The sequence below is a fragment of the Pezoporus wallicus genome, unplaced genomic scaffold (assembly GCF_028554395.1).
Source record: "Pezoporus wallicus isolate ANWC-B61680 ecotype Strahan unplaced genomic scaffold, APGP_CSIRO_Pwel_v1 contig_5524, whole genome shotgun sequence".
NCBI lineage: Eukaryota > Metazoa > Chordata > Aves > Psittaciformes > Psittacidae > Pezoporus > Pezoporus wallicus.
In genome coordinates, this window is record NW_026636622.1 from 1,621,588 (window position 1) to 1,641,950 (window position 20,363).

General features: G+C 36.9%; 1 protein-coding gene across 6 annotated transcripts in view; it reads right to left on the bottom strand.

The window, feature by feature from the left end:
• MAPK8 (mitogen-activated protein kinase 8) overlaps positions 1-20,363 on the bottom strand; it is a 53,016-nt gene that overhangs the window by 1,310 nt on the left and 31,343 nt on the right. For 5 of the 6 annotated variants that reach the window (XM_057401058.1, XM_057401059.1, XM_057401055.1 and 2 more), the window contains exons 3-11: positions 17,886-18,015; positions 16,750-16,808; positions 16,480-16,618; positions 11,705-11,870; positions 6,781-6,852; positions 4,633-4,815; positions 3,650-3,774; positions 2,637-2,700; positions 659-736 (exon numbers count right to left, since the gene is read on the bottom strand). In XM_057401058.1, the coding sequence (XP_057257041.1) occupies positions 659-736; positions 2,637-2,700; positions 3,650-3,774; positions 4,633-4,815; positions 6,781-6,852; positions 11,705-11,870; positions 16,480-16,618; positions 16,750-16,808; positions 17,886-18,015 (1,016 nt within the window). Of the gene's footprint in view, positions 1-658; positions 737-2,636; positions 2,701-3,649; positions 3,775-4,632; positions 4,816-6,780; positions 6,853-7,195; positions 7,268-11,704; positions 11,871-16,479; positions 16,619-16,749; positions 16,809-17,885; positions 18,016-20,363 lie in introns of all 6 variants that reach the window. The other variant, XM_057401056.1, reaches the window with a different exon arrangement.

The following is a 20,363-nucleotide window of genomic DNA, read 5'->3' on the forward strand; positions in this document are numbered from 1 at the left end:
TTAAAGAAAGAAGGGGCCTGTTTTTTTTCCCCATCAGATCCTCCCCTTCAGGCTGGGTAATAGCTGGTGTCCAGCCAGACTGCATAGATTCAATCTCAGATACACAGAGTCTGGACTTCAGTGAACTCTGAGCGCACTCCACTACAGCTGTCCAACTTTTACCATCATTTTTCAGCAGTGCATGAGTCCTATCAATGGCCAGTTAAAGGGCACATTTTGCTCCAAAATTCAGCAACAGTTTCTGAAAGTGCTCTGTAATTTTCCCACCTAGAAATCACATCTACTGCTACGTCTACTCAGTAGATGAAAATAGTGGTTATATCTTTATCTGAAACCACACCAGTTACACATTACACATCAAACCATCTTATGGCAATAGAGCACTACTACCTACCAAGATGTTTCTTGAGGACTGAAATGAATGAAGCATCAGTTACACAGGGACAATAATAGAGGAATTTAATAGATTAACAAAAAGAGGTGTCAACCCCATACATTTAATTCAAATATGCAGTATCTCAAAAAGAATTTAAGGGATTACTGGTAATTTAAGAGCCATATGTTTGAGTTCAGTTACTCCCAAATATCTTGAACAGCTTTACTCCCTCCTGACCTACACCTCAATGTAGCTTTGTACTATTCTTTTATTGTAACCAACCTAAAGGGGCTGGTTGTCCACGTATAACCCCATTCTTGGTTCTCTCCTCCAGGTCCATGACTTCCTTGTATATCAACTCTGAAAGTGCAGAGAAACGAAGGCAAAAAATGAATTTGCAAATCCAAGACTGGATTGATAATACATCTCCCATTAAAATGTACATGAATTTCATAGATTCAGTACTGTTCGGAATTAGGCTTGAACAACAGGCTGTAGACTACGTAACAACTGGCAAGTGATATAAAAATGTACAATTATTTTAAATTGGAGCTACAGCGGTCTGCCATTCTCGAGAACACACTGATACTGCTAAGACTCTTTTGTCCAGGCTGCTTCAGGACCTGAGGATAAATGGAGTCTTAATCACTCAGTTTTTATCAATGGATTCTTTGGTACAGATAAACTCATCAGCAGGCTTCAAAGAAATAGGTAGAAACAAGCCCATACAACTCTGCCATCCTCCTGACATATATTTGCCACTAAATTTCTTCAGCAACAACATCTAAAGGTCCAGATCACCACAAAATGCAATACAATACTGGCACATAACTAGCCACTCCAAATGAAAGCAACTTTATTTTCCAGGTACAGAAAATTCCTCATCCTTAAATAGTTTGGAAGTGCTTCTAACACATATCAATCATGCACCCTGTGTACTGGCCAAAAGGTTTCGAGGCTAATGGCAGCCTATTACTCAGAAAATACTTCAGCTGTGAATCTACAGAAGTAACAATAGAAAAAAGGGACTAAACATGTTAAATGCAACTCATAACAGCTGACAGTCTGAATACTTCTGATCTGTCACTGCCAAACTAATGCAATGTACAAACAGTTTAGAAGAAAAAAGCATTTAAGAATTACAATTTCAAGGGCTGTGGGAGTCTCAAAAGTAAACTCCATATTGCTTGAAATAACTTCAGCACATCTGCCTCAAAAGGGAGATCACATTGCCCGGAAGGAGGAATTTCCACAGTTTTCCTTATCTCTGCCTTTATGATTAAAAGTTAGTTTCTAATAGAAAGCTACTTAAAAGTATGGTAGTAGTGTCCATTACAGCCAACACAATGCAATGTCATAAATGATTCACAAAACATTTGCCTTGTCTTTTTTCCCTCTGGGGATAAAAAGGTTATAGAGGTCTGATATCCCTTTCTGGACATTTTCAGTACGAAGTATTAGAACACTCAATTGCACTAAATTCTTGCTTAAGTGAAGCATTTATAGCCTGCAGTCTGGATCTGCATTTTTTTAGAACTAAAACCTCTGCAATTACACCACCCTTTTAGAAGCGCTTTCAAAATGAAGCATAAGCTTTCCAAGTAACAAATATGTTCCCCTTATACTTTATCATTTTACAACTCATATGACTAGGAAATATAGATATTAAACCAGTATTGAACACTAAAGACCATGCTCTTGGGGCTACGAGACTTATGTCATACTACTACCTGTTCCACACCTCAAATTCAGGTACTTCCTCAGGATCCTGTAGCTGATAACCATCAACTTCTCAACACCAGTTGTAACTTCAACTACCTTGCCTATCACTAACACTCCTTATAGCTTCTTCTTTCAAATCCTCTGCTTGATTTAAAAGGAGTCTAGTTACTGCTGGTATGCTCTTCACTTGAAGATTAGTGCTTCTACTTCAGGCTTATATTACTCAAGCTCTTGCATCTTTTTCAGTTGTAGCAGTTGGTCCAGAAGAGTTACCCTCCCTAGAAACACTGCCTTTGTGATTTGCAAAACGAGACTGAAATGCACAGGACTTAAGCTCACTACAAAGGCTTAGCACCTTTGCAGGAAAATTTTTAGCGTCACAACGATCAAGAGCTTGTGAAGCACTGATCTACTGCCTTGCTAATCCAAGCAGTTTAAGTAAATATTATTGGGTTGCTCAGAAGAACCTTAACAACAGTAATCACTGGGACCTAGCCTACTCCCAAAAGCCTTATTATACCTAAAATGTCTTTCTTACCTTTCCATTCTTCTATCGTGTGCTCCCTCTCATCTAACTGTTTATCTGGTATCTTTGGTGGAGGCTGAAAAACAAAACTAACTCAGGTTAAAGCAATTAAAATGGATATAAACCAGAACAACTGAAAAATAAAATTGGTACTCAGAATATGCACCTGATCAAAAAAATACTGCATTTACATGGTCACGTGTTCTCCTGTATTTGGACTTGGCCTATTTTCTAGGTGCTGCTACATGTTTTAAAGTTCTTCTGATTAACAGATTTGCTTACATTATTATAATAATTAAAACAGAAACTGAACAGTCCGGTCAGAGTTCCTAAATGCAGCCACCTCCAGCCCAAGCAGCCCTTTTTATCTATTTACTGCTAATTACTAACTTTTCCCTCTATTATAGATCAGCAGAAATCTAACTTCACCATTTACATCAAGCATCCTTTTCTATTCTTTGTGGGTCAACCACATTCACCAACCACCTTTTTTAAAAAAGGATACTTTTTTCACAAGCTGAAATTTTCCTGAAATGAATTTTAAGAAAAAATTTCAATTAGTCCCTTTGCTCATCAGTGTTCATGACTGAAAGCTCAAAATCTCATACTCTGATTTTGCTTAAGCACAGTTTATGAGTACTATCAATTGCTACAACTAATGAAAATGTTTCTCTCACCCAGGAGTAAATACCTCAGAAACCTACCAAGGACAATCAAGTCAAATAACTGAAGCTTGAGAAATTAGAACCCTAAATGAAAGATTTCGTATGCACTGCAACATGCCCAGGAGATTATATGCAATTGTACATGAACATACACACATACAGGTACTTCAGTTTGCACCCATTCTTAATACTATTTCTAATAAACAAGTCTATCCATGTCAGTAAAAATGATTATGGCTCATTTAAGCTTCTAGTGAAATGTGTAGATCAATCAATAATCTTTCAAGCAGTTATATCAAGCATCACGAGTTTGCTTTAGTCCAGTACCTTCCTAATCAGAGACCTAAAACAAGAACTTACAGCTTCTGCTTCTGAGGGATCATACCAAACATTGATGTAGGGGTGCTGCAGGGCTTCATCCACCGAGATTCTTTTAGAAGCATCTATAACCAGCATTTTTGATAACAGATCCCTTGCTTGACTTGCTGCAAAAGTGAAATTTTCTATTTAGACCAGTGCCACACACAGTGCAACTGAACAGTATTTCAAAGCTCCTAAGGAGAGGAGACATAGAGTAAACAAATTCCAGTTTAATATCTATGCAACCCTCAGGGAATTTGGGGTTTAGGAATGTGGTCCATTTGATGGACGAAAAAAAAAAATTGAAGAGAATTAACACAAGTGGGAAAGGGGTTGGACATGTTTCACTACGCATTTTCAGCATAAAGCACCCCTTAGTAGCATAAGCTACTTATAGTATATAAGTATATAATGTAAGCAGCATAAGCACCCCTTAGACATCCTTAAGTAAAATAGAACTCAGCTTGCAGCATAGCCTTGTCTGGAATAGCAGTGGGCAAACACCTATTACCCCTCTCAGTTTATGGAGAAAAAACTGTCATGTACTGTTACTCACAGATAATATGGTGAGTCTCTGACTCCACTGAGTAGATGACTTTTCAAACCAATGAGCTATTTCAGTAACTACAGGATATGTATTATGAATATAAAACCTTTATTCTCCTCCGTAGAGAAAGAAGATCAGCTCTGCCTACACAACTTCCAAGCCACCCTCCTCCCACTCTTCTCTAAATCATGTTGGCATCTGTCATTGAGAGGAATGTATATATTTACTTTTCTTTACAAAGTTATCTCCAGAATAGGAGCTGTTTTAGAAACGAGAAAGTGGATGTAAGCATACACCAGCACTCTCACTCTCATCCACTCCCATTATACTGTAGTATTTAAATCCTTAGACAGACAATGTTACAGTGAATAAAACCAAGATATGCTACTGTTCAATACATCACAGTTGTAAAACTTACACAGAAGGTAGAGCTTACCTTTAAGCTTATTATGTTCAGAGTCAGCTGGGAAAAGGACATCTGGAAAGAGTTTTTCAAAACTATATCCAGCATATTTAGGTCTATTCTCCACGTAAGTTCGGACTGTAGGCTGTAATTTCTTCATAAATTCGGGGCATGGTGTTCCTAGCTGCTCTATAACTTTATTCCATTGATCAATATCTAAGGTTATACAGCTAAGAAAAACACAGTGTCTAATTTTTGGCTAGAAAGTTATGTTAAAACCACATGAAATAACCAACAGAGACAAAACACAGAAAATTATAATAAGATAACAAGTTCATCATCATTAATTAGGACCATCTTAGAGAAAACTGTGAAACAATGAAAGACTATGATAATGTAGTCAAGGCAACATGTATTTTACTCAAAATTGTAATTAACTAGCAAAGGATATACCTCTGAGAAACAGAAAATTAAAAGGCTCACAAAAGATTATTAAACAAATTTAAATAAAGGCATTGTTTAGGTTCTGGAGAAGACCTCACCTCCGAATCTGAACACATATTCACAGTACTCCAGATACTCATAAGAATTACCCCTGCAGATGCTTTGTCCTTCTTTCCCATCTTGAGTACCTCAGCCCAGCTGGACTTTCCCAAGTTGGTGATCTGTCACCAACAACATGCAACACTGAGCACCAGTGGGCACACAGAGGATGGAATCTTGGCCCCCACATATCAATGACAGTTTTGGCAGAGCCTCAAATGCAGAAAGTTAAAGAGTTTCAAGGATGCATACGGAACGTCTTAACTGAGAAGTTTACACAAGGTACAGTGGAGATTGACTTGTTCTCAACATAAGAATTTAAAACATGTTACTGAATAAGAAAATATCTGGCTCAGGAATTCCTACTTGCAGATGGTTAGATAGTGGGAGAGAGCTCAGGTAAAAATTTATATGCACTTATTCATATATTCTTCCCAACTTTTTCTCTTTGGCTACCACCATAAACTGCATACTGGCCTACATAAACCTTCAGTCAGATGTAGCAGGCCTCCTCTTACGTTCTTAAAACTTAACAGCAGACCTTTACATAGAGATTTTCAATCTCTACAATGCTTTAGTAGAGGCCTTGGGAGAGTTAAAAAAAAAAAAAGTATTTAAACTGTATGGCACTGAGCTTAAATTGAAAAGCCATGCTAGCAAACCAGATGCATAAAGCTAAGCATGGTGCAGCTCATGCAATGACAGAGCTGTGTGAAAGGAAGAATGCCATGGATCTCTTCACTGTGCCTCAAAATTTTCACCCAATCTTGATCCCAAATGGGACTGTATCAGTTATTAAACAACCTGCAGCAAAAGCAGGAAAGATTTCTGATGTATAACCACCAGTAAAACAAGATGCCAAATTCCAATTAGATCCACTAATTTTAGCAATGATCCAGACGTTTCAGCTCTATTCACTTGGAGCAGACCCTTTGTCTGAAGTATTGTTCACAGGACACACAGATACCACAAAGCCATTCATGGAACAGAGAGACAGAAGTGCCAGATATTTCTGAAAGCCGTTTGCAGGATCATTTCAGCATACAAAACTCCAAAACTCCAGAGTGTAACCAATGAAGCAGGTTAGGAATTTTTGGTAAACATTTCCTATGGAATGTAAAGAGTTAACAACTGCTAACATGCTTAGGTAGTAAACAAGATTAGTAAGTTATTACATATAAATGATCTCCAAAGCAAAAAGCAATGCATGTGAACCAGTAAAATAGCACCTAAACAAAACAAACAAACAAAAAAATCTGTCTTAAATGTGACAACACCCAAAAGCAATGGACATACACTGTGTTAAATTGGGAAAAGAAAAAAAGAGGAAAACAAATTAAAAAGGAGGAAGGAAAAATAAGCCTGTTTGCCCAAGTGGTATTTTGTTCATCTTACTTAGTATTAATTTCTAAAGACAGTCATACACATTAATGCTACATTGTGGGTTTGCTTTAAATGGTACAACTGTAGAAATTTTTGCAGCTTCCTGGAGGCAAAATAATGAACTTGCAAATTGTATTTTAAAAAGGCAGTTTAAAACCAGAATTTTACAAATTAGAACCACCTTAATCTGGAACTATATAGCTGCAGTATCTTTTGACCCTTTACAACTACATCCTAGGCCAAAGGTAAGGATACGATCTGTACCAGGAAATAAAACACCACCTTTGATCATTTCTCCCATGATGCACCCAACTGACCAAATGTCAACTGAAAACAAAATGCAATGGTATTAACATAAAAGATAGTTATTAAAATAAAGTAAATAAAAACATCTAGACACACAAACATGAAGTGACTATAAAAAGCGTGTGTAATGAAAATGAGTGAAGGTGAATGTATGCTAACTACAGGACCAGCAGAGACTATGTCCTACTGCTAGATGCAGCCTGAATATAAATGAAGCTCTTAATTTTTTTTAAGTATATCACAAGAAAAATCCATGTTCATTTAATAAAAAAAATTGTACAATATGCATTTTCATGACACAACATCAATAAAATGGTTAATCACTTCCTAACTAATTCAACCTGCTGCAGCAGCACAAGGATACAGTCCCTTCCTGGAAACAGGATTTTGTGGCAAACCATTTCGCCCATAATGCACCCCACAGACCATAAATCCACTATGTTTGTAGCACAAAAAGAAGGAAAAGCAAAGCAAACAGTCATTTAAAATTAAAAGAAGCATAACATGACTGCATTCTATAAACTGCAGAGACAGCACAGGAAGAAGAGCGACTCTTTATATTAATCAATGAAAACACTTTAAAATACCATATATAAGGATTAGCTTTTAACTGTCTCAAATGCAAGGCAGAAAAACATCCTTTTGTTTAACACAGTGCTAGAGCAAGAGCTAGAGCAGAGAGAAAGAGAGAGGGATACACAGGAATCAAGCAGAGTAAAGCCCTTCTCCAAGCTCTGAGGCTTGCAAAGCTACCTCTGCCAATAGACTAGATTGGAGCATCAACGGTGTTTCAGGGAAGTAATTCCATTGTACTTGTAGGAATAATTTTAGAAGTAGCAAAGTAAACCAACCTTTAAAAATATTGTGCATCTAAACATTTAGGAGGAGAATTAATTGGTTATTACACAGGAATTTAAATTTGCCATGAAGTATTTTCTACAAGTCAGATTACCATGCATCTCTCTCTCCCTTTAAATAAAAAGCAAACAGAATCAGTAAAAGATCATTCAGAATTTTAGAGGATCAGTTAATGACAATATTAGTATGCTCCTATAAGATTTTCAAATAAAATTATTTTTTAAAAATATTTCTCCAGTTATGCTGAAATAACATCTTGTACAAAAGAAAAACTCAAAATCCTTTTTTTTTTTTTTTTTTTTTTTTTGGTGGGGGAGTACAAAGTACACATTTTCTACAATACCTTAAAATAAATCACTCAGAAGACATACTCAAAGATGCAAAAGTTTACTTTTCACAGGTATGCCAATTTCTTTTGTGGTTGCTTTCAGAGATGTTATTAACTCTGGATGCACAAGTTTTCTTGAAATCATAATAACGAAATTGTACTATTATAAATACTTTTATGAGAACAGTTGTATAATAAAAATCACTTGTAAAAGCTCTGGAGGAGCTCAACAATATCAAGCAAATAATGTTGCTTCTTACTGAAAATATTCCTTCCCCCTTATTTATAGTTCCTCTAAAATAGGATCTAAATCATATGAGATCATAGTTGTACACATTAATAGGTCAAAATTAAGGGCCTGGTTCATTTAAAAAATGTTTGACAACATTTTATGACTAGTGGTGTTTTTTCTTTAAAAATTCTTTTCAAATACTTAAAAAAATACACATTCTTTGGCTTAGAGACCCAAAGATCAGCAGCCAAGTTTTGCATTTGACTTTTAAAATAAAATTCCTTCTGTTGGCTTTTTCACCTGCAAAACAATCTACTGCTATCAAAAACCAAAACATACCCAACTCTGTCATAATTAGTTTGTGTCCAACATGATAAAAATGACACCCATAATTGCATGGAGAAGCCTGGGAAGAGCAATAGCATGAGTCAATGACCTATCTTCATGCCTCAGAAGACAAATTACTTCAGAGGTGACAAAAAAAAGTAGAAACCACTCTTCTGGTCATCCTACAAAACCAAATTTATGATGTTTGGGGGTGTTTTGGATTGCTGCTTTCATTAATCAAACAAAGCCTGCCTACTTATAGGTCTCTGACTTTTTTGTTAAGCTAGACTAACTGTACACTGAGGACTGCTCCTGTGTATAAATCTATAAAAGACTGAGTACAATATCATTACAGACTTGAAAAATCTTTTTAAAAACCTATTGCTTGTCAGAGTGTATTTTTTTATTAAAAACCTTGTTTGGAGAGAAGTTACTATTTTCTATAATACTAAGAGAAAAAATAGCACGGGCAAAGGAAGTTAAACCAGTGCACATACTAGGAAAGTTAAAAGTATTTGCTTCAGATGGTTTAGGGGTTTCCTTGCTTTTCAGAGCTTCCTTCCTGATAATGATGCACATAACTGCACATAAATCAAAGTATGTTAAGGTATGTGTGCACGAGCATTTTTGGTGTCCTTCAGTTCAGAATTTCTTGAGTTTGCAAGACCTGGTTTCTTAATGTAATACACTTAAATGTGCTTTATCTTCTTCAGTATCAAAACCAATGAAGAAGTTAACTCTATAATTGGTTTGTCTGGGATCTTTGCTAGTTTTAAAACAAGTAAAATTTCCTATGTGTATCATACAGTATGAAAAGAACAGTGCTCTCAGTCATCAAAACATACATTGCAATCCTCCCACATAAGTTCAGCAAGGCACTGAAATGGCATAAAGCTACCAGATGACCCTGTTCAACTAAACTGAATGTTAACGTTAACCACTAGTTAGCTGTGAATTTTCAATATTTAACTCTAAAATAAGTTAGCTTGTAATTTAACTGTGAGTTTTAAAGGGATAAATTAGGCATCGATGTTAAAAGGTGAGAACTCCGGACAGCCCGTGGTTCTTACTGTAAGTACATCCTTGATATCTGCCTCCGTATCAGGGTAGCTCCACAGTGAGGAAACTGATCAGGCAGTGACTTAGAAGAGTAACAATTTATGAAGTAGCTTTTCAATGACAACAGTCTATATGGAAATGCAGACTGACTTCTGACTCAGCCCACAGATTTACATCCTCCGGAAGTGTCACTCTCAACTCAAGAACCGTGTATTTGGCTTTGTGAAGACAAGATAGTTTTTCATATGAAAGTAACTTTTTATTGATATTCTGCTTCACAAAACAATACATGCTTGCTTAAGGAACAGGACTGTCACTAGCATGACAAGGTGCTCTAGAACACAATCTATTTAACTTCAATTATAACCTAATTAACATTTTAGTGGAAAGAATGTTTCACACTTTTGCAAGTCAAAATTACTTACAGAGATAAATGTAAAATAGGCAAGCTAAATCATAAAGCTTGTGACTTCCATTGTACCAATTCCTTCTGTAAGACAGCTGCATGACTCAGATTACAGTTTTAGGTTCTTTTATGTAGTCTCTCTAAACTGGCCAATATAAAGTCTGGAGAAAAAACAAAGAAACTTAAATATATGCTTTCTACAAAACTTTAGCGGTTAAAAAAAACCAAAACAAAACAGAAAACCATTAGGCTTGGTCCACTCAACTTCTGACTTCTAAATTATGGGAAAAATAGCCAGCCCTGGAGGCCATTTGAAGAAAGTATACCCTGTCATGCAAACTAACTATCCAAACAGATACAAAAACCACAGCCTTGCAAAAAAGGCCTATTCTTATTCCTTTGATATGGCTTTTTTCCTTGTCAACACTGATAGAAGTTACTATTCTTGGCTTTTATAAATGATACTATTCTTGGCTTTTATAAATGATAACAAAATCAACTCTCTATGCACATAGCAGCTATCGGTTACACACAACCTTAAGTTACTTTGCCGTAATGGTATGCAGTTGCTAGGCAAGTTTCCAGACTATATTAAGAACCCTGAAAAGGAGAGCAAGCCCCAGTTGTGTCAGTAACCTGAGGAGCCATGCCTCATACCAGCAGGAGACAGCTAACAAAGCTTCAAGCATCATGGCATCTCATGGGCCTTTCTGGAAGACAGATCAGTAGAGGGTTTAAAATACCTTGAGCAAATGGTGGCCTCTGTGAAGTGTGCCTGCCTGAGGTGGAAACACCAAGTGAGCAGAACTGACCACAGGGACAGCAGATCAATGAAATGGCAGCAGAATTGGGGCCACTACAACAGAATTTCAGGAATGACACATTACTTTTGTTTCCTAAAGGATACTAGATGTTTCATTCAGGATCTGCAATGTACTTTATCATGTTTTTCCCTCAAATACTGTATCCTTTCCTTATATGCTTATAGAAGATATTGAGAGAAGGGCCACAGAGTGAGTATAAAGACAAGGGATGTATGCAAGCAGAGGTACAAAATAAGGCAATTTCCTTAGAATTCATCCAAGGACCATCAAGCCCAAAGAATCTGTGATACTTCATGAAGGTACTATCTGCATTCTTATCTCAAGATCTTTTCTCAGCAAGGACTTAGTGCGACAGGACTGAAGTAGGCTAGTTGCCACAGTAGGCAGTTTTAACTTGTCTGTTCCTCAGCAGCCTTTAAGTTACCTATGTCCTGAAAGGCTACACTGAATATAGTTATTTAAACATTAAATTTAGGACACACATTTACTGATGAATTACAGTTTACACCCTCATCAAGACTAAAGTCAGGTCGAGGTATATCAAGGTACATACCACAAATTAAGAAAATATATTTCCAGATCTTCCTGGATGAAACTTGATCTACTAGGCAAGTTATTTGAATTTTTAAACAAACAAGGCCCTCAATTTCTTCTCCTATTAAATGCAAACATTTCTAATGGGTTGAGCTGAATAAACAAATTGGTGTATCCAGAATCTGCATTTTGGTCACAAGGCTAATTTATAAAATTTTTACAGCTTGAAAAAAACATTAACATGTAAAATGTGGTGTGCCAAACAAAAGATAAAGCTATGCCAAAGAAAGACTATAGTTGCTGACCGTTTTCTTTGTATCCCATCCCTAGGATGACCTCTGGTGCTCTGTAGTAACGAGTCACTACATAAGGCGTCATCATAAAACTAGTTCCTGCAGTTCTGGCCAGTCCAAAGTCAAGAATCTTCAAAGTGCAGTCTGACTTTACTACTATATTACTGGGCTTTAAATCCTTTAAAAAGAAACATCATATATGACTGCTAAGACAAGCACAAAGTACTCTGTGGTTCACATTTTTAAAAGATAATACTGCTAACATTAAACCCCACATATACAACTAGGATATTGCTTAACTGCAGTTACTTTTCCCCTTGCATTAATTCATATGCATTCAGCAGACTACAGATTAACTCCCTTAATGTGCCTCTAGATTTATATATCATTAAAGAAGGAAAATACAACTAGCATTACAAGATAGGTTAGCAATGTCTGAAATAAACTGAAGTTAGTAAGAAATGTTAGCTCTGAGGAAAGGTCTAGAAACTGCTCACTGTAACAACAGTTATTACTATGATGCAGAACACAAGTAACATGACAATTGCTGAAATAATTTGATGAAATAATCATCTTAATACAAAAATTATTAAAATTATAACATGAATGTAAAAAGCAAAAGGTTCCTTTGCTAGCTGAAGCTGCATTACCTCTTTTGAACCAATGCAGATGTTTCTCCGAACAGGAAGGAAATCCTCATCCTCGCATAGATTTAGTTTCCTATGTAGGACTTGGTTTTATACTTATTTTGGTGACCAAACCCAAAAGGCACCATTGAAAAACTGCCAGAAATTAACACAACCATTAAATTGGAGGAGGAAATCCCCAGATACCGTTTCAGATTATGTTAGAAGTTTGGCAACTGTATTCTCTTCATCCGAACCCTAAAACCACAGTGACAACAGTGGCTTTACATCTACTTATACAAACACTACACAGGCATACTTGGTCATTATCTCAGGAGGACCTTACACACAGCCAAATATTACAGAGTAATTTCAGAATAACTTTGCCATCAAAAAATCATTCATAGCATACACACTGACATAGATAAGCCCTGGATCCTTTCTGCCTATGCTCTACTAAGATTAATGAGAGAAAACCCTGAGATGCAGCACAGAACTCTAGCGTTTGGGCTGCAGGCATGTGGTAAGTAGCCCTATCTTTCACTGTTTCATAAAGACTTAAAAGCAGCTATCTGCAAGATATACTAGTTTTAATTTGTACTTGTATGGCTTTCAGCAAACTCCTCAGAAAGCTAAGAAAACTGCATTAGACAGGAAACCACAAAAGACTTTAAGAACAATAGAATTTTAATGGGTAATTAAAAGTCTTGCATACTTACATATTCATGCATTCACGTCACACACGCAAACGCTCTGCAGACAACTTTGACTTAAAAGATTTTAAACACTATGAATGAATTCAAGTACTATAAGGAATTCCAGCTATTTAATATGCATGTTTCAGATTTTGCTACAATCCTATCAGCTTTAGTTTTGCACACTTTTATTATGTGGAGGCTGAGTCCCGGGTGCATGCCTATTATATTCATCATCCTCAAAGCTGCAGGAATAACACTGGAAATGCTAAAAGATCTTCACTTTGGAAAAATCACTACGAGGACAAAATGCAAAAGCTTACAGAGTACTGTCCATCCTTAATTTCTGAACATCATGTAGCTGTCATGAAGCCTAGGAACATGATGTAATTTGCAACACAGAACTGTCTGTCAAAAATATGAAGGCGAGAGTTGACTTACACTGCATCCAAATTCATGCCGGACCAAAACCTCTTATGCTTTAAATAAACACAGTCTCAAAAGCTCCTGTAAGAGTGATCAGGTTAATTAGGCTGCATAAATATATCCAGAACCTATAGCAGAAGGTATCCTGCCTAACCTTAAAAATGTAAAATGTCAGTGCCTAAAAATCTAAAGAAAGATTTGTGTGAAGGGCTTCCATAATGAGGCACCTTCGTTAAGTGCTCAAAATCAGGCAGAATGCAGTGTTTCAGTCCATGCAAGACTAATGAGACACTGTGTCCTTCAGCAAGCCAGTGAGGCGCAACTCTGCAATGCTGATCATCCATCCTTTTCAGACCACAAAATATAAATGAATGTGTACTTCTACACTTGCTGGAAACTCTGTCTCTGCAAAATATTTTGAGCACAGTAATGTTAATTTGCCATCATATGTTAAAGCAGGTGTAAAACTACAGTCAAATCTTCACCAAAATCAAATCCTTATCCACTGACGTGGCAGCTAAGTTTGCCCCTACAACTTTGAGGTGAAATTGTCTAAAACTCTTTGTGTTTGGTATCTGCCTTGTTTGGTGCCGCCAGTCTGCTATGAAAAAAACCCCACTTATTTCTAGGCAGGCAGCATCCAGTGCTGCAGGCACATACACAGATTGTTGTAATTTCACTCATTCAGCAAGCTTTCAAAAAGTTGCTGAGACGTCGAGATTATCACAGCTGTGTTAAAAGCAGAAAAACCCAGTTAAAAACCATGTGAAACTACCAACACCAAAAAAAGCTTAAAGCTTTAGAGGACACTAAAGTAGTACACTAGATTCACAGACAGAATGCTCCACGGGCAGCCACACTAAGGTAGACTATGTTTAAGGAGTATCTAGTTTCAGTAAACTAACAAGCTTTAGATATTAAGGACAGTAGTGCTGAAAGCCCAGCAGAGTGGTATAAAGAGTAACTACTGCAGCTACTATATGATCTCTTTCCAAGCATGCCCTCTTTTGTCTTCTGAGGTTTTGCTTGACTTGTTCCACAGGGAAACAGGATTTTGATACTTTACACCTTGAAGTATAAAGGCATAACAAACACAGCAGGTAAGCAATGCAAACATTTTGCTTGAACATACCTAATCTTTTAGCAAAGTCCGAGAAGAAGCTGCAGGCTGAAAATGTACCGTGAAGACATGTAAGTGAAATGTATCTGCCCATGTTCTTCAAAAGCATTCATGCGTATATATGTTACTATTTACACAGCAATTGTACCTATAGTCTCTTTGGAATAGCTTATCCCTGTACCAGTATGTCGCATTTCAAAGACTTCACCCATCTCTACAGAACCAGGAATTTTATTCTCAAAGCTGTTTTTATTCCTGCCCAACTACTTGAGTAGGTAGTTCTTTTTTGTAAATGTATGAATGTTTATATTTATCCATGACTTCTACAGGCTCGAGGGTCTGATGCCTGCTTTATAGGAGCACAAACTGTCCCTGAAGCAGTTTTAGAAGCTCCCTCCTGCCTGCGCCAAGATGCACAGAAAGAGACACTCCTACATTACCTACTCGAGCATGTCCATAAAATATGCAGTTTCCAAAAACCAAAGATGACCTAGGAGAACCTGCAGCATTAATCTTGCACAGCCAGTTACTGAAGAGACCATAAAATGTCAAGCTGCATACGAACCCATTACTTCAATCCCATGGGCGCATGCATCAGGACACAAAAACCTACATAACCTCAGTAATATACAATACCACAGCTGTGGCAAGTGAAGTAACCTAGTCCTGCCTACGATTCCCAGAATAACACAAGAAGCCCACTGACCTGTCTCAATGTCCACCAAGAAGCACAGGGTGCAATGCCTGGTTGCAGGTTATGCTTCTGCCTACCTTTCCTTGCCTATCTTTCAAACACAGCAGTTAAGGGCAAACTGCAAGCAAGAAGGAAGCCATCATGCTCCCTCCCAGAACTCCTCACTGGAATGAGGCAGCCAACGCATACTAAAGCTACCTGGAAAAAGGAAGCAGTGTTTGCCCATTCTAACTGCATTCTCTATTCAAACAGTTGTCCCTGTTCCCTTGAGGGAAAAACAGAAAACTGGAACGTCGTACTGCCAGACACAGCTTGCAAGCCATACAACACGTCAGTCACAATGAGGTGGACTACTGAACTGGACAAGCACCCTAACACAGCAGCTCCTGTCCTAGTTCTCAGAATTGCCATTCGTGATTTGTTTTACCGTGTACTTCACCCATGAGGAAGACTATGTAGCACTGTCTGAAAGCATCACATATCTAATATGCTTAATTACATCTTCTGCATAATTTCAGAAATTAAAAATTTCAAATCTCTCTAAAAGATTATAATGAAAAATGTAGCACTGCAGAAATAGAAGCTTACAATTTCCCAAAATAGCAGAGATCATATCTGAAAAGCTATAACTAGACCATCTCAAGCAAACTTTACAGTACATATGAATATATATATGAAATGTTCAATTTGAACAGGCCAGCTTAAATGCAGGATGTCTTGACTGGATTGCAACACACACATGCCATTTAAAAAGCAGTAGTCAGTTTTGCCTGAGGACAGTCTGAGTGAATGTTTTGTGACACACAGGTATATGAAAGTTCCACTTACAGGTCTTAATCACCATCTCTTTATCTGGAGACTTCAGATATTTATTCATTACTCTGCTAGTAAAATACAATGGGCAGTTCTTTCAGAAGATGGGATTTCAGGTTTGGTTACCAAAACAGTAAAGGCAGAGACACATTCAGATATTCTTTCCTGCTATGACTACTAAAATAGAGTATGACACAGAATTGGAGGAGGTAATGTAACTCGCTTCAAAAATCGTTATTTGTTCTGTGCAGATTATTATCAAACCAAACATTGAAAAAGTTCATTCCAGAATTACAGTGGAAATGTGATGATTTCCTTTCAGCCCTTTCTGCTACGTTTTATTTTTTTCTGTCTTTAAGTACTCAAGGCCAAACCAGGTGAAATGGAAACGATCCTCACTTAAGTTCACTTACCCTATGTATAATTCCAGCTGAATGAAGATGTTTGATACCACACAGCATTTGGTAAAGAAGATAGGACATTCGTTCATGGTCAAGCTCCATCTGAATCACTTGGCAAAGATTTGCATCCATGAGCTCCATCACTATGTAGCTTACGAAAAAAAAAGACAAAAAAAAGAATAATAATCAAGTAATACTGTCATTTTATTGTACTCTTTCCCTCATTCCTCTTTCTGTGTATTTTTAAAATTAAATCCCAGCTCTATTTCAAATCAGACTTACACATCTTGAAATTCTTCCAGGGATTTTTGTGGTGTGAACACATTCAGTAGGCCGATTATCTGTAGGAAGAGGGAGAGGAAGTATAACTGCACCACAGCAATAGCAAAGCTGCAAAGTCAACGTTTCAAAACTGATACCCATTATTCTGATGAGATCCTCCTGGTACACATTGAAGCTCGAGGTGCTCAGTGGCTCAACAAGGCCTAATATGCTGTGATACTAATATTGTAGAAGGAGTACTTTTTTCTCCACAAATCACATAATCAAGAAACACTCTGTGCATTAACAAGATGACACTAAAAGTTTGAAACCTAAGGAAGTTAGTCAGTTTTCCGCTGCCTCCTACTTGCAGTTTGAAGAGACCTGGTAACATTTTTATTGCTTATGAGGAAAAATAAAATTAAAAACTGACAGACTATGTAAGAGATACAATTTTGCCATTGACACAGAAAATACACAAAATTTTCCTGAATAGCTAAGAGACAGAGTAAGTCATCTATCACTGTTTCCTTCCCTAGCAGCCATTTTATCTTACGGAAGGGGAATTAATAGGGAAGGCGAGGAAGACTGCACACAGCCAACTCTGAAAGAGAAAATGGACAATACCAGCCTTCTGGAGTTCGACTCTGATAAATTTACCATTTATTATTCTCTCCCCTTGTGATGTAGACCAAATATTTCTATAGCTTGCTCTACTCCACAGCTTTGCAAGCATCAGACAGTTCCTATTCTCACAACACAAGATTCCCAACTCATTCATGCATAAAGAAAAAACCTGATACAATAGAATTATTACAACCTTTTTTTCTCCTATTTGTCTAGCAGCAGCCACAGAAATAAAAGGATGTACTTACCACTCATGGTATTCTTATTTGCCAGCTGCTTGTAAACTGTAGCAATATAACACTGACTCCCTTCCTGAGTTTGAAGGGGGTATTTAAAGATTGGGCAGGTATTAAAACTAGTCAATAATAGCTCTCCTGAAAGATCCTTCTGTACTTCTCATGGAGATACCACTACGCAATTAAAATATCTATAATCTACAGAGGATGTCATCCTCTGAGGGCACTTTTAAGACTTCAAAGAACAACCTTCTAGTTAATTCTTTAACATTTAAAGCAGGACACTGCACTCACATTTTTGTGATTAACACACTTCATAAGAACAAGCTCTCTGTAGGCTCTTTTAGCATGGGTTTGGTTCTGAAACGGTCGGCTTAACTTCTTGATTGCAACATTTCGTTCAAGGATAGCATCGTAAGCTGCACTGCAATTAAAAATAACATTATTACATCTCAGTATCAAGATCCTTTAAGCCATGCTAATTGCCACCTTTTCCAGACACCTGATATCATGCCCACAGTTAGACCAAATTTCCACTGATACTCACCTTTAGGTAGTATAATAGTGAAGTATGTAACAACTGAGTGATTCAAAATTTAGAAAGGTTTCACAGATTTCTAGTATTAACACACGACAATCTCCGCAAAATAATGCAGGATCTCTGCTTCCTAAAATACTTCACTAAAGATATTGATATTTTGCCACTTATTGGCACTCAAGAACAGACCACCTAAAAATACCCAAAACACTTCAAGTATAAAAAGCACATCAAGTTCAGGTAAAATCTTCATACTAAAAGGAAGGGAGGAGAGAGGAAAAGTAGGTTAAATAAAGGTCTCATGCTTTCACTTACACAGTTGCTTAATTTCCTTATGACAATGAGAGTATCAAGGTCAAGATAAAGCAAACAGAAAAAGTTAAACAAGCTTTAGTATCTTGATGTCACTGGCTTTTACTTGGTAAAAAAAAAAAAAAAAAAGAGTAACACTTTGTTTGCAGACTAATGCCAAGATTGTCACACGATTCAGTGACAGGCTGTTACTGAGGACAACTCCAAAACGTATCACATTCCCATGACAGGAAGGCATGGATTTTGTTTCCTGTAAGTAATACAACAGCTGACTACCATGCAGACTCACGGATATTTATCAGTTACGAAGAAAGTTTCAGCAGGATAAACACTGTTTTCTTGTTTCTTATCAAGAATCGAATGCAAACCTTACAAAAAACACCTGCCAGTAAATGATCAGCATCTACTGAATCCAAGTCACTCTTTCAAAAACAAACAAAAAAAATCATGTTGTCTACATGGCATGTAGGCTTGAAATTTTATTTATTTTTACATATCATTAAGTACTCTAGTACTTCCTAAAGAAAGAAAAAATGAAAACAACATATACTGGTAACTTTCACTGGTTTAGATTTTCCACTATCTGGAATTTCCCCCACTGACGCCCAAGATAAGGATTACCTTATGAAAGACAGACAGGAAAGACTGCCAACATTGGACTCCTGTATCAGTATTTAAACTTCCCCATCTCCAGTACCTAATGGCACTGCTTTGAAACTATTTCGGTATTAAATATGGTTGAGCCTTCAGGCCACCTACACAATATTCCTCCAAATCAATTTAGATCAGGTTTTGAAGCAGAAAAAACAAAACCACTACCACCACCAACAACAACAAAAAAACCACAACAAAAACCCAACCCAAATCACAAGAATTACACTCTATCTGCTCCAGACATGGACAAGATTTAACCACATAAGCAATCCAGTCCTTCCCAGCATAATCAGAGGAGTCTAACTAAAAGGTCTTCAACTACTACTAGCAGCAGTTACAAAATAATACAAGAATAATTAAATGGTCAGTTTTTGGATCTCAGCTCTAGAAGGGACAGAAAATATGGAAAACAGGCAGTAACGTATGACTGGGAATCAGAAGGACATTAACATCTAAAGCTTTTGCAGGTATTCCTATAAACAAACTCTAGTCAAACAACTGTCTATGTCCTCATTATATTAACACATATGTAAATAAAATTCAGGTAAGTTGCTTTGCTGCTGCTACTATTTACAGACCAAATAATCTTTATGCCAAAGGTTACCATTTCAAAACCAACCCTTTTCTAGGGTACCCGCCTTCAAGTTTTCATTTGGACTAAGTACACTGTTTTATTATTAACCCAGCCGAAACACAAATACGAATTAAAAACCCACCTATATCACATATGGTCTAAATGCTGATAAAGACAAGACCAAGGTAGTAAAGAGGTTATAGGGAGAAGTAAGATTAAAAGGATTACACTTTTCACTCCCTTTCTTTTCCTCAATGTTTCTTTTGTATTTTTTATGCCCCTGGTTAGCATCTTAAGAGTTACAATAAATTGGAAAATCTGCAAGTTCCTGTTCTATCTACATCCTTTTCTTGAACATCCAAAAAACTCAGAAGCTGCTTAAACAAACATTTACCTTTGGGACAACATCACCACACAGGAAACAGCACCTACAAGCAGCTATTGGTCTCCAATCTTATATCAATCAGACACTCTTCAGTATACAACAGAACTCTTATTCAAAGAATTACGTTGTGAAATCGTATTTTCTCAAACTTGCTTCACATATTTAACATATTACAATAACAGTCAGTATCACAAGTGCTTACTAATCAGTATGATTATGAAACTAAGTGAAACTGTTCCCTAACAAACCATTTCCAGAAGTAAAAGGATTTACAAGCAGCAAATGTTATATAGAGTATTTCTGGCTTTT